The sequence below is a fragment of the Telopea speciosissima genome, chromosome 10, assembly GCF_018873765.1.
Source record: "Telopea speciosissima isolate NSW1024214 ecotype Mountain lineage chromosome 10, Tspe_v1, whole genome shotgun sequence".
Classification (NCBI taxonomy): Eukaryota; Viridiplantae; Streptophyta; class Magnoliopsida; order Proteales; family Proteaceae; genus Telopea; species Telopea speciosissima.
In genome coordinates, this window is record NC_057925.1 from 43,910,501 (window position 1) to 43,923,813 (window position 13,313).

At 42.9% G+C, this 13,313-nt stretch overlaps 1 protein-coding gene across 1 annotated transcript; it reads left to right on the forward strand.

Annotated features, from left to right (window-relative positions):
• Positions 1-405: 405 nt before the first annotated feature.
• Positions 406-753, forward strand: LOC122643610 (stress protein DDR48-like). The gene has a single exon (XM_043837222.1). The coding sequence runs from the start codon at positions 406-408 to the stop codon at positions 751-753; it is 348 nt and encodes a 115-aa protein (XP_043693157.1).
• The last annotated feature ends 12,560 nt before the right edge of the window (positions 754-13,313 follow it).

Here is a 13,313-nt window from a genome sequence, read left to right on the forward strand (position 1 = left end):
ATGTTTACAATTCAGTGATCAGAGATGAGGCCCCGGTGGGGCATACAGTATATTTTAGTGTGAAGTGTTTATTACCAGATGAATCTCAAGAGATAGACGTTATAAATGATGAGACTCTACTACTATGCATCGGTTTGCATAAGAAAGAAGAGCAATTATGTGTTTTTTGTGCATGATTTACAAGTGTCCGAGTCTGTAGTTGAGGGAAATACAATTAATGGCTTCCCTGCTTCATTGGTTCCTAGAGTAATTGAAACAAGGACTGAGACAAGTAGGTATGGAAAGCAACCTGTGAAGAGGGAGTATTTATAATAATTCTGTTGGTAGGGCATCCAGAGTGATACTGGAAGTTGGAGCAATGCCACTACTCCTGTAAATACTAGGAGTGAATGTACTGGATTAAGAATGTCCAGTAAAATGGAAGCAACAACTGGTGGAAGTGGTGGCACTTCAGGTGGTGCCAGTGCTAACATTAGTACAATTGGTAAAACTGGAAGTATATATCCAAATAAAGAAGGGTATGGACAGCAAGGGAATGAAGAAGATTATGGAGGAAGTGATAATGAAATTCAAGAAGAGTATGGACAGCAAGGGAATGAAGAAGAAGATAGAAATGGAGACGACTATGGAAATGTAGCAAATGATGGAAGAGACAAGGAATTAGATGATGACTTTGACAGGGAACTCAATGCCACATCAAATGAAGAGAAAGAGGACGGGGATGAGGCAATTGAAAATTATGAAGAGGAATAAGAAGAAGAAAATGTAGAAATGGATGAAGAAAACTTAGCAAAATATGATTCTGATGAATATCATGAGCAATTTGACAAAGAGTTTAATGTAAATGATGATGCAGATTTTGACTTGGCTTGGAATCAGTATTTACTGATGTGCACCACTTTAGGACTGCACTTGGTGAGTATGGTGTAAAAATGGGTTTTGATACATTGAACACAAAAAATGAGAAGGACAGGGTAACAGCCATATGTCACACCCCCAGAACCACTAGACCTAGTGGGGCCCATGACATCGAATCTAGATGGGGCCTGTGCAAGTTAAACTTAACATTCTCATAAAAACATACTATGCATGGATCTAAACAGTTTATAAATTTTAAAACTCCATTACCATCACAGTTATCCTTCCAAAGATCCATAATACACAAAAACCATCAAATTCATAATGGAAACATTCATCGGTTAAGGGCATCTAAATAAAACTTTTAAACCTTATAAACATCTACCCCAAATACCCATCCATTGGGTAGTAACACTATTGGCATCTATCCATATTGTTTACAGTTATCGTATAAAACATTCAATAAGATAATTGTCAAAATATCCATAATGATGATGATCTTATCCTAACTTTAAGAAATAGAAAAGGTCCTCCTCTTTATACCGATTGATCCTGGTCAATCACTAATCTTTTTCCCTTGCCTTTTGTTCCTTGATCTGTGAAAACATTCAACAATAGCAGGATGAGTTTTACAGCCCAGTAAACAAGATAATTAATCATGCATAACTATACATATACATAATCCATAACTATTCTTGGAGCAACATGCATTTACATCATTTTTATCATTCTTTGAACCATTCATAAGTTATCCAGTTTCATTCTTAGCCTTAGTCTCGTCTTACTTTTAGGTAATGGTATTCACTGGTGTTGGGTTATGTCTTGGTAGAAGCCTCGACGCCTCTTATGACACCATTTTATACCTTACCGAATCGTCTATTGACTCAGGACATCAATTGACTTTCTTTCTTTATCCTTAAACATTCATTATATACTAACTGTATCATTTTATAATTAACTTTAACATTACCATGAATATGTACATGATATCTAAGGAGCATATCATAATTCTATACACAACAAGGGCACATACATTCGTTCTATTCCTTAGTCCATTAGTAGTCCTATGTAATTATGTATCCATTCAATCATCTGCATTATATTATGTGTAGAATAACCATTGTATCATCTTTATCATAACTTTTCATTTAGCTCCCCACTCACAAACCATCTATCATGTATTCTTACCATACTAGCCATTCACCATACGTATAATACTTAATTAATATCTCTTATTACGTTGAACCATCATACTTACACTCTAACATGCATCCTTTATATAAATCATGCATGCATAGTTCATAGTTGATATGAATCATAGCATTCATTCGTTCCAATCATCATTCATACATCTTTATCATTCATAACTTATAACTAGTATCTCTTCTCATTTTGAGTTCTCATACTCACTTTCTAATTTACATACTTTAAATCTATCATGTGTGCATCGTACATAGTTAACAAAATTCATAATATTCATACATTTATATTATCATAGATATAGGGAACAATCATTATACCATTATCAACCGTAACTTTGCAAGGTTCCCATTACCAGTCCATCATTTAAGTTTTCTTGTCATTCCAATCAATCACTTTACACTTAGCATATAATTATCATATCTTTTCGTATTAAGTTTACATACTCATGTTCTATCATGCCTTCTTTACATAATTTATAGTTAACGTAATACATGACATTCATTCATTCTATAAATATCAATCATACATGCATAGTTTAATAGCTACATGTCCCAACATAATTGAGTTTCATTACTTACAGTTCAATGCTTCCAATACTTCCAACTTTATAACCGATCTTCGGGTGGCCCTAAGGATCATCAAAATATCCTATTTATATGTTATTTTTGGCGTCCCAGGACTGACAAATTTATAGAACAAAGTCATGCCATTATTTTTCAAAAAATAAAAAATTCATCCATTTCCAACCTTTGGGGGTTTCTTCTCCTAGCTCACAAACATGAAATACCCTACTGAAACCCCTCAAGTTAATGCTTTAAAATCCCTTAGAGACATCAAATAATTTCTAAATCAATCAATTTAAAAATAAAATGAAATACCATTTTTTTCAAGGAAAACTCGTAATTTCAATTGCTATTCCTTCAATCCTCTTCTCAGATTAAGGGATTTCTTCAAATCAACATTACTATAATTTTCTTACAAACTAAACAAAAGGTTTAAACAATCAATTTTATAGATCTATACTTTTAATTCAAAGATTAAAGCTATAATCAAGCTTACTTATCTTTAGATTTCAAGTAGGAGATTGCTCCTTCAAACCAAAGCTTAAATCCTTTGATTACATCCCTAAACTTGCTTCAATCATCTTCAATTTCACCATAAAGACATTCAAATCTTCAATCCAAAGCAAAATCTCCTTCTTTTTTAATTTTTTTTTGTAAGTACCGCGGTCCTCCGGGACGAAGGTTTCCTCAGCCCTTCTTGCTAGTGTATTGGTGACATAGGGTTTTGGGAGATACATGTGTGTGTGTATGGATGTGGATAACATTGTCAATATGATAAATAGGGGATTGGGATCATGCATTAAAATATGTTAATCTAATGAGAAGTCGCCACCTAGGGTTAGGGCCTAGGACCCATTAAGTGTAGCCCTACCCGTGGTGAGCGGAATCGGGCTACGTGACTCCATATGGTCCAACCAAAGGTTCGGGTAAGGGGTCGGTTACGAGTGTGGGAAGGTGTTAGGCACCCACCTCGCCCGGCGAGCTGCTCTCTGTGTTAGATGCTACGTAAGGACGAAATGTTGTTTCTCTCTTATTACGGGAATGGGGGATATTATGAACTACATTCAGGTGCTATGAATTAAACTAAAGTACAATAAACTACATTATATATGTGAAAAGTGTAGACTAAAGCGGTAAAATATGAAAGGACTACATTGGATCAACAAAAATGTAATAATTATACCTGTATGATTGTATGCCCCTGGCTCAGGGGAGATGGACGAATGGACCGACGCTGCTTCTTTCTCGGCGGAGTAACGGCTCTTTCGAGTGATTTGGAAAAGAGTAAACAGACAGAATAATGTCTGTAACAAGGGAGTTTCGATGGTTATCCGTACACAGACGGGATACCAAAGCTAAGGAGCCAAAGCGCTCTATACTCAGAGGGACAATCGAAGGATCTGCCCACCCCAGGGAAACCTCACATACTCACACACTCATGAGAGAAGGAGGAGAAATGAGGGTGAAAAAAGAGAAAAGATGCTAGGAATCACTTGGGGAGGGTCTCTCTACCCAAAATTCCTTGGGAAATGTGGGAGGGGACCCTCCTATTTATAGGGAGGGACCTTTTCTCTCTCCTAGCCGAAAAAGTCCTCCACGGCGCCGTGGGTGACGTCAGCAGGCTGATGTCACACCCCCTCATGGCGCCGTGGAAATCCGGTACACCTCCCCACAGTGCCGTGGGAAGGTACCCACGGTGCCGTGGGAAGGCGTCCACGGTGCCGTGGGAAGAGTCCACGGCGCCGTGGGCGCGTAGTGCCATTTTTCCTTGTTTTTGGGCCTAAAATGGGCCATTTTGTGCTCAGCATGGTTCTTGGTCTTATGGGCCAGGTATCTTTGGGTCTGAAAAGAGGGGGGGTGCGTCGTCCATCGTCCATGTCCCATTGTCATCATCGCCAATTAGGGGGTGACAAAAATCGGCGTCTACAGTTTGCCCCTCTTTGGCCAAGGCCTGTGCCAACAGCCGAAGGGTAAAGACAAAAGACCAACTAATTTTGTCACCAAGAGCATGTACTGCTGACGCTGTGCTCAAAGGTGGTAGAGTTGCTAAAAACAGGCGGTTAATCGCGATGAAATCTTTCGATAATCCTCAAAAGAAAAACTCGGAAGAACCAAATCTTTATCTTGTGAGCATTGCTCAAACAATTTTTGAGGGTGATAAGGCACCGCTCGACCAAAGACCTAGGTAAGGCACCACTCGGCCCACCAGATCGAATATGAGGGACTCCACTGGGATAAAATTTTGGGGGTGATAAGGCACCACTCGGCCCAAAGACCCAATTTGAGGGTGATAAGGCACCACTCAACCAAAAGTCAAACTTGGATGGTTATAAGGTTCCACTCGACCGAAACCATCAAGTTTGGAGGGTGATAAGACACCACTCGACCGAAGATCTAAATAAGGCACCACTCGGCCTGAAGATCCAATTTGAGGGTGATAAGGCACCACTCAACCAAAAGTCAAACTTGGATGGTTATAAGGTTCCACTCGATCGAAACCATCAAGTTTGGAGGGTGATAAGGCACCACTCGACCGAAGATCTAGATAAGGCACCACTCGGCCCGAAGATCCAATTTGAGGGTGATAAGGCACCACTCAACCAAAATTCAAACTTGGATGGTTATAAGGTTCCACTCGACCGAAACCATAAAGTTTGGAGGGTGATAAGGCACCACTCGATCGAAGATCTAGATGAGGCACCACTCGGCCCGAAGATCCAATTTGAGGGTGATAAGGCACCACTCAACCAAAAGTCAAACTTGGATGGTTATAAGGTTCTACTCGACTGAAACCATCAAGTTTGGAGGGTGATAAGGCACCACTCGACCAAAGATCTAGATGAGGCACCACTCGGCCCGAAGATCCAATTTGAGGGTGATAAGGCACCACTCGACCGAAAGTTAGTATTGAGGGATTTCACTGGGGATATTTTATATATATATATATATATATATATATATATATATATATTATTATTATTATTATTATTTTTTTTTTTTTTGGTCCACGACGCAGTGTGGGGGTCCGCACGGCCCCGTGTATGGGCGGCACCGTGCTTGCACGACTCTGTTCCAGCCTTCACGGCTCCGTGGGCAATCCTCCACGGCACCATGGGCCGCTGTTCCATGGGACCGTGGAGAATTCCACGGCGCCGTGGGCGCGATAGAAAATTTATAAATAGAGGGCTCCCTCCCTCATTCCTTCACTCTCATTTCTGCTGCGAAGCTTTGCCATTTTTGATTTTTTACTTCAAACCCTTTTTATTTGCTCACACCATGTCTTTCCGTCGACGAGGACGCCAGTCTCACCGGGAGCCACTACTCGGTACCACTGCTCGCGATGCATGGGCTGCATGGTATCTTTCAAGGGTCACTCTGGCTGACACGGCCCGCCACGGTTGTCGCTCCATATGGGGCCAGGTCAGTATTCTTACTCTTTCCCTTTCAATTTATGCATTTATTTATATTAGCTTCATACCTCACCACATAGATTAGAGGTAATGGCCCTAGATTCTGCCCCAAGCTCCTAATGGCACGCGAATGTAGGTAATGCCCCTAGATATCATCCTAGGCACCTAGTAGCACACTAATTTAAGCGAGGCCATCAGACACCACCTTAAGTGTCCTTTGGTACGTGAATCTAGGTAACACCTCTAGATACCCTCCTAGGCACCTAGTGGCACGCAAATCAAAGCAAGACCATCAGACACTACACTAAGTGTCCTTTGGCATGCGAATCTAGGTAACGCCTCTAGATATCCTCCTAGGCACCTAGTGGCACGCCAAATCAAAGCGAGGTCATCAGACACTACCTTAAGTGTCCTTTGGCAAGCAAATCAAGGTAACGCCTCTTGATACCCTCCTAGGCACCTAGTGGCACGCAAATCAAAGCGAGGCCATCAGATATCACCTTAAGTGTCCTTTGGCATGCAAATCAAGATAACGCCTCTAGATACTCTCCTAGGCACCTAGTGGGACACAAATCAAAGCGAGGCCATCAGACACTACCCTAAGTGTCCTTTGGTGCGTAAATCAAGGTAACGCCTCTAGATACCCTCTTAGGCACCTAGTGGCACGTAAATTAAAGTGAGGCCATCAGACACTACCCTAAGTGTCCTTTGGTACGCAAATCTGGGTGACGCCCCCTTTTACAGCCTCTCCCTCTTTCTCTCTTTTTTTTTTTTTTTTTTTTATTTAATTGTTTAATTGTTGTCCTCACTATCTCGGCTAACCATTTGCCTTATTTTTCTTTGCAGGGCAGCTCCCTTCCTTCGCCCAAGAAATATTGCGGGCTGGAGGCTGTTTCAGAGTGGTACCGCACACTTTGCCCAGCGGTACAGTCGCGGGTTGTTCGGACCGGGCTGGGGCACATCGCCTCGTCCCTGGCTCGCGAGTTGGACAGTCCGACTGTGAGAGCTCTGATAGAGAGGTGGTGGCCGAGCACCCATACATTTCACCTTCCCTTTGGTGAGGCGACGGTCACCCCCTTAGATTTCTACATGATCACGGGACTCCCCTTTGGTGGATTACCCGTGACACTGACTCCGGAGGAGAGGATTATAGCCTCGGCAGAGCCATCAGAGCGCTTGGAGTACTACAGGCAGCAGTTGGGGATTGCCATTACAGGGAGAGAGATCCCCGCGTCGGTCCTGAGGGGTAGCTGGGATGAGAGGGTTGTTACAGACTAGTCGCCGTCCGTCCTTCTGGATCAGCAGGCTCGATGCTTCCTCCTATTCTTGCTGGCAGAGGTGATGTTCAGCGATATGACGGGTACGGTGACAGCCGACGCCACATATGTTCGCTTCTTTGATCATTTTGACGTGGCCGCGGGCTACAATTGGGGGGGCTCGGCGTATGCCTACTTCCTGGATATGTTAGATTATCTGGTTGTGGGGTCACCGAACCTGATCGGATGCTGCTATGTCTTATGGGTGAGTTCTCTCAACTTTGTCTTTTTCTCTTTTCCTTTTTTTGTTTTTATTTTATTCTTATTCTTATTATTTTTTATTTTTTTTTATTTTATTTTTTATTTTATTTTTTTTTTGAGCTCATTTATGATCGCCTATTGCAGACGTGGAGCTATGAAATCCTTCGGTTTCGGGTCCCTACTTTCAGACCTGGGGATGACCCCGGAACCACCTTTCCTCGGACTACGCGATGGCGTAAGTCCCGCTTGCTCAGGAGAGGTCGCCATAAGGACCTTGGGTCCATTCGCGGCCTCCTGAACGAGCTGCAGCCGACCGAGGTAAATTTAAAGTGGTTGTTTATCTTATTTTCTCTTTTCTTCACTTCCTTTTTATTTTTGCATTGATCTTGACTCTTTCTTGACAGGCTTCTCTCCGTCCTTATTTGGGGGAGGTGATTTTAGAGCTGGACATGTTCGACAGGGCCTCAGCTCTCTCCACTCGCAGGGTCCTTTTTGAGGGCCCATGGGGGTTTGCTTTTTACTTGGGAGAGCGAGTGTCCCTGCAGTGGTCTGAGGCTCGCTTGGTGCCCTGCCCTCCTCCTGCTTGGGTCCATCAGCCAGCCTTGATGGATCGAGATGAGATCAGGCACTGGAGGGTTGGTGAGCCCGCGATTGGGTTGGTGCTAGCCGAGACGGACTACACCGACTTCCTTCTTCGAGATACAGTCTGCGTCCCCCTCACCCGCGAGGGTCCTCAGGTAAGATCTTCTCCATTTCCCCCTCTTCTTCTCAGATTGTTAATCTATCTTTTATTCTGATGTGTTTCTCCTCTTGACAGTTTCCAGGTCGCCCCATGATTCCAGGGGTCTATGGTGGTGGGAGTTCTCCTCGCGCCTCCCGAGTAGGGGAGGTGGAGTCAAGTGTTGGGCCTTCTGGAGAGGTTCCAGCCCTGCGGATCGCTGGTCCAGACGACCACATTCCAGGGTATCGTTAGTGGTTTATTCGCCACCACGAGCCTGGGATGGTTGAGGTCATCTTACCACCCCCTCGGGCTACGGATACGGACCTAGGCCTCCCTCTTCCTTATGACGGGGTAAGCACATCCGACTTTCCTAACTTCATCCATTATTTTTCAAACTCTTGACATCTTGGGTGGTTATCATGTTTAGGTGGATGCGAGCTGATAGGCCGATATGAGGCGCATGATGGCGAGCATGGATGAGATGATCATCTCGCGTGTGGACGCGGGCCATAGTATGGTAATACTTTGTCTCTTCCCCCCCCCCTTTCTTCTTTCTTTTTTTTTATTTCAATTTTTATTATTGTTATTTCTTGCTTATCTTTTGATTTTCCTCTCTCTTTCTCTCTCCTTTTTTAGAGGGTTGAGCTCGACCATTGTCGGAGAGAGATTGAGAGACTCAGGCTTGCAAATGATCAGCTGCAGTTCAACCTTACGCGGGCTGAGGTCAAGAGGGATGCCTTGATAGCGTCCCAAAGCGGAGAGGGGGGAGGCTTGGATGTTGACGATTATTCCCCTGAGTCATGACCGCTCCTTTTTTTTTTTTCTTTTATATATATTTTTTATTTGGAGATATTGTTACACTTATGTACATTTATTTTCCTTCCCTTCTCTTTTTTGTTTATACACTTTGGTATGGATACTGGTGCAATTTTTATGTACACTTTTCTTCTCTTTTTTTTTTGTACACAAACGAATTGTCTATGAATTCATTGGATATTTCTTTCTTTGAAATGCACATGAGACTCCATCCCTTTCCTTAGAAGCACAAATTCCATTGGTGAATGGTTCCATTACATGAGCAAGGACAGAGAAATTGAGAAAAGAAAGACAGACAAGTAAAGATAGGAGCATCCAATTGATATCACTTATTTGTAACATTTTTCGGATAATAGCATCACCACTTCTTGTGTCACATCTCTGAGGTTCTGAAATTTTCCATCTTAGGTTGTTCCTGCCTTGGAGATACTAAGGAAGTGATATAAAAACTAATGTGAGTTAAACCCATGAATCTCACATAATTGTTCCCTGATGTTTCTGATTTTTCTCTCTCGGCCTTCATCCAAGGGCAGTTCCACTGGATTTCTTGGACATCTCTCTCCTCCAAATATTTCTTCCAGCCTTGGACCTTATGGAATTCTGACTTTTCCCTTTGTATTTGATAATGCATAGGCTGGAGATGAGGACACGGAATTGGTGCGATCAATTTTAGTTTTTCCATCAACCACATTTGGAATACCGCCGGAGATCCATGAAGGAAATCTGTACCGTATTTCTGAGACTGACTCATGGTATCAAACCCTTTGAATGTTTCTGCTAAAACGGTAGGAGCGATGTCGCATCCTTCTTCAATTTGCCTCACCACTTCCGCAATTATTGGGGACATGCCTTTTCCTGGAGATGCTAACAAGTACCTCCCAATCATACAGAATAAGTATGCCCACCTTTTGCGTCGGATCTGTCTTTCTTCTTCAAATCTATTGTTGTTGAAGATCTTCACAACTTTCAACGCATCCACCTTGTCATAATTGAGAACTTGCTTTAACTCCTTCTTATTCATGGCAAAGAAATCTCCCAAATTTTTGAAGAGCTGTTCTTTCTTCATAGTTGGGAGGAACGACTTTCCTCGAGGGGGTGACATCATGCAAGCCCAGAATTCTTCAATGGTCGGAGCCAGCCAGACTTTTTCGAAGTGAAACGCGTGCAATTGGGGGTTCCAGCACTTCGACACTTCCCTTAGTAAATCATGATGGAGCTTGAAACAACCGATCCTTCCCAATACTATCAGATGGTGATCCTCTAGGAGTGTAGGCTCGTCCACATTCATCCGGAGAGTCCACTGACGCAACTGTTTGTCGAGTCCTTCTTTCTTTGATCCTCTCATGCAACCTGTATCAAGGATTGGGTTAGCATTTTGCGACACAGAATGAATAAATCCTTTGTTAATAACCAGCTCGAGATGACTTTTACTCCTAAGCTAGGCCAAGGATGGAAGGCCAAATGGCAAGATTTACCCATATGTGCAAGGGACGCCGGTTGGCGGAATTTATGGGACGAAGCCGATACAATGCCTTCTCTTTTTTCTTTTTCTTTTTTTCTTCTTTCTCTTTTTTTCTTCTTTTTCTCTTTTTTTTTTGAGACCGTACCCGAATACATCGAGTTGCCTACGTATCCCTTCGGAGGAATCAGGTCTAACGTAGTTCAAATTGCTTCACATATCTCAGACAAAATACTTCTTTAGTTGGTCCATATTGACCAGACCCCGAAGATCTTCTCCGTCAAGATCAGAGAGTTGGACCGCCTGTCCTGGCAATATAGTCTTGACTTTGTAGGGTCCACTCCAATTGGGTCGGAATTTTCCTTTTGGGTCGTGGATCGGAGCTCGCTGCTCTCTAAGGACCAAATCTCCTTCCTCAATGCTCCGAGTGCGGACACCTTTATTGAATGCCCTAGCCATTCTTTGCTGATATTTCTTGAGATTATCCATGGCCTTCATCCTTTTCTCATCCAGGAGATTGAGCTCTTCGTACCTGGCCCTTACCCATTCTCCTTCTGGCAATTGACTATCGAGTAAGACTCGAAGAGAAGGGACCTGAATTTCTACCGGTAATACGGCTTCCATCCCATATACCAGAGAATACGGGGTAGCTCCGGTAGAGGTTCGGATAGATGTCCGATATGCCCATAAAGCTAGTGGAAGTTTCTCTGCCCAGTCATTGTGTGTATCTACCATCTTTTGCAATATGACCTTCATATTCTTGTTGGCTGCTTCTACTGCTCCATTAGTCTGTGGTCGGTAAGTAGTAGACTTATGCCTCTTAATGCCAAATTGGTTACAGAGTTCTTCCACTTTTCCCCTGAAATGCAGGCCTTGATCTGAAATCAACTGTTGCGGCACCCCGTATCTGCAGATGAGATTCTCTTTTATGAACTTTGCCACCTTGGCAGAAGTTAGGACTGCATAAGATTGAGCCTCTACCCATTTTGTGAATTAGTCGATGGCGACTAACACGAATTGATGTCCATTTGAAGCCTTTGGAGTTATTTTTCCAACCACATCAATTCCCCAGGTAGAAAATGCCCAAGGGGTATTTAATGAGTGCAACTCTGTCGGAGGAATATGAATGATGTTGGCAAATATCTGGCATTTATGACATCGCCTTACGAAGGTAGCACACACAGCTTCCATAGTGGCCCAATAGTATCCCATCCTGAGAATTTTCTTGGCCAGCATCCTTGCATTCATGTGTGGTCCACATATTCCTTGATGGATTTCTTCCATAATGATTTGAGCTTGATCCTCATCCACACATAATAGTTGGATACCATCATAAGACCTCTTATACAATAAGTTTCCTTGGAGGATGAACTGAGTGGCATATTTTCGTAAATGCCTCTTCTCTCTTTCTGAAAACTCTTCAGGATATCTCCTTTCCTTGATGTAGTCGACCACTGGAGCATACCGAGGTCTTCCATCCTCAGTGAGCGTGTTGACTAGTTCTCCATATGCTGGGCAAGTCCTTTCTATTAGGAAGGGCTGGATCTTATCTTGAGTATCACATTCTACCATGGATGCCAAAGTGGCTAAAGCATCGGCGAATCGATTGCTATCCCTGGGCAGATACTCAAAAGAAACTTCCTTGAAGCATTGCGTCAGTTGTTCCAGATAGACTTGGTAGGGCTTCAACTTCTCATCCTTAGTCTTCCACTTTCCTTGTGTTTGACAGATCACCACAGAGGAATCTCCGTAAACTTTAATTTTGTCAACTCCTACAGATAGAGCCATTTCTAACCCAATAGCACAAGCTTCATACTCTGCTATGTTATTGGTACAACTAAATTCCAATTTGAAGGCCATCGGCAAGTAAAAATCTTCTGGGATTATCAATAACACCCCTGCGCCAAATCCTTTTTAATTGGAGGCTCCATCAAAGTACAGTTGCCACCCCTTAGTTGGTCCGGCTTCTACGGAGTACAAATCTTCATCTGGGAAGAGGTCCTCTGTTGCTCGGGAATCATGCTCTGAGGGAAATGCTGCTAGATGGTCGAGATTGCTCGCCCTTTCACAGACTTGAGTGACATAAGTTATGTCGAATTCGATAATAGCAACAACCACCTAGCCATCCTTCCTGTCAATCTGGTTTCTCGAAGAGGTACTTAATGGGATCCATACGAGAGATCAACTTGACGGGATGTGACACCATATAGTGCCTCAGCGCTTAGTTACCCAAACCGGAGATGTACATATCTTTTCTATGGGGCATATCGAAGTTTCATACTCGATGAATTTCCTGCTCACATAGTAGATTGCATGCTCTTCTCCATCCGCCTTGCCAACTTGGGCCATCATTGATCCGATCGTTGTTTCTCCTCCGACAAATATAGGAGCAAAGGTTCACCGAACACTGGAGGGACAAGTATAGGAGGAGAAAGTAGATACTCTTTGATTTTCATAAAGGCATCTTGACATTTCTCGTTCCATTCTTTCTGCTCTTTCTTCCTTAGGAGTTTGAAGATAGGTTCACAAGTGGATGTCAACCGAGATATGAATTTGATGTATTGGATGCTGCCCAAAAACCCTCGTACCTCTTTTTCTCGTCCGGGGTGGTGGCATTTTCGTGATGGCTTTTATCTTGTCGGGTCCACTTCTATCCCTCTTTTTGACAAGAAATCCTAGTAATTTTCCTGCTTTGGCCCCAAACACACACTTCGAGGGTTCACCTCGGCTTGTATTCTTTGATTCTTCCAAAGAACTTTTTGAGAG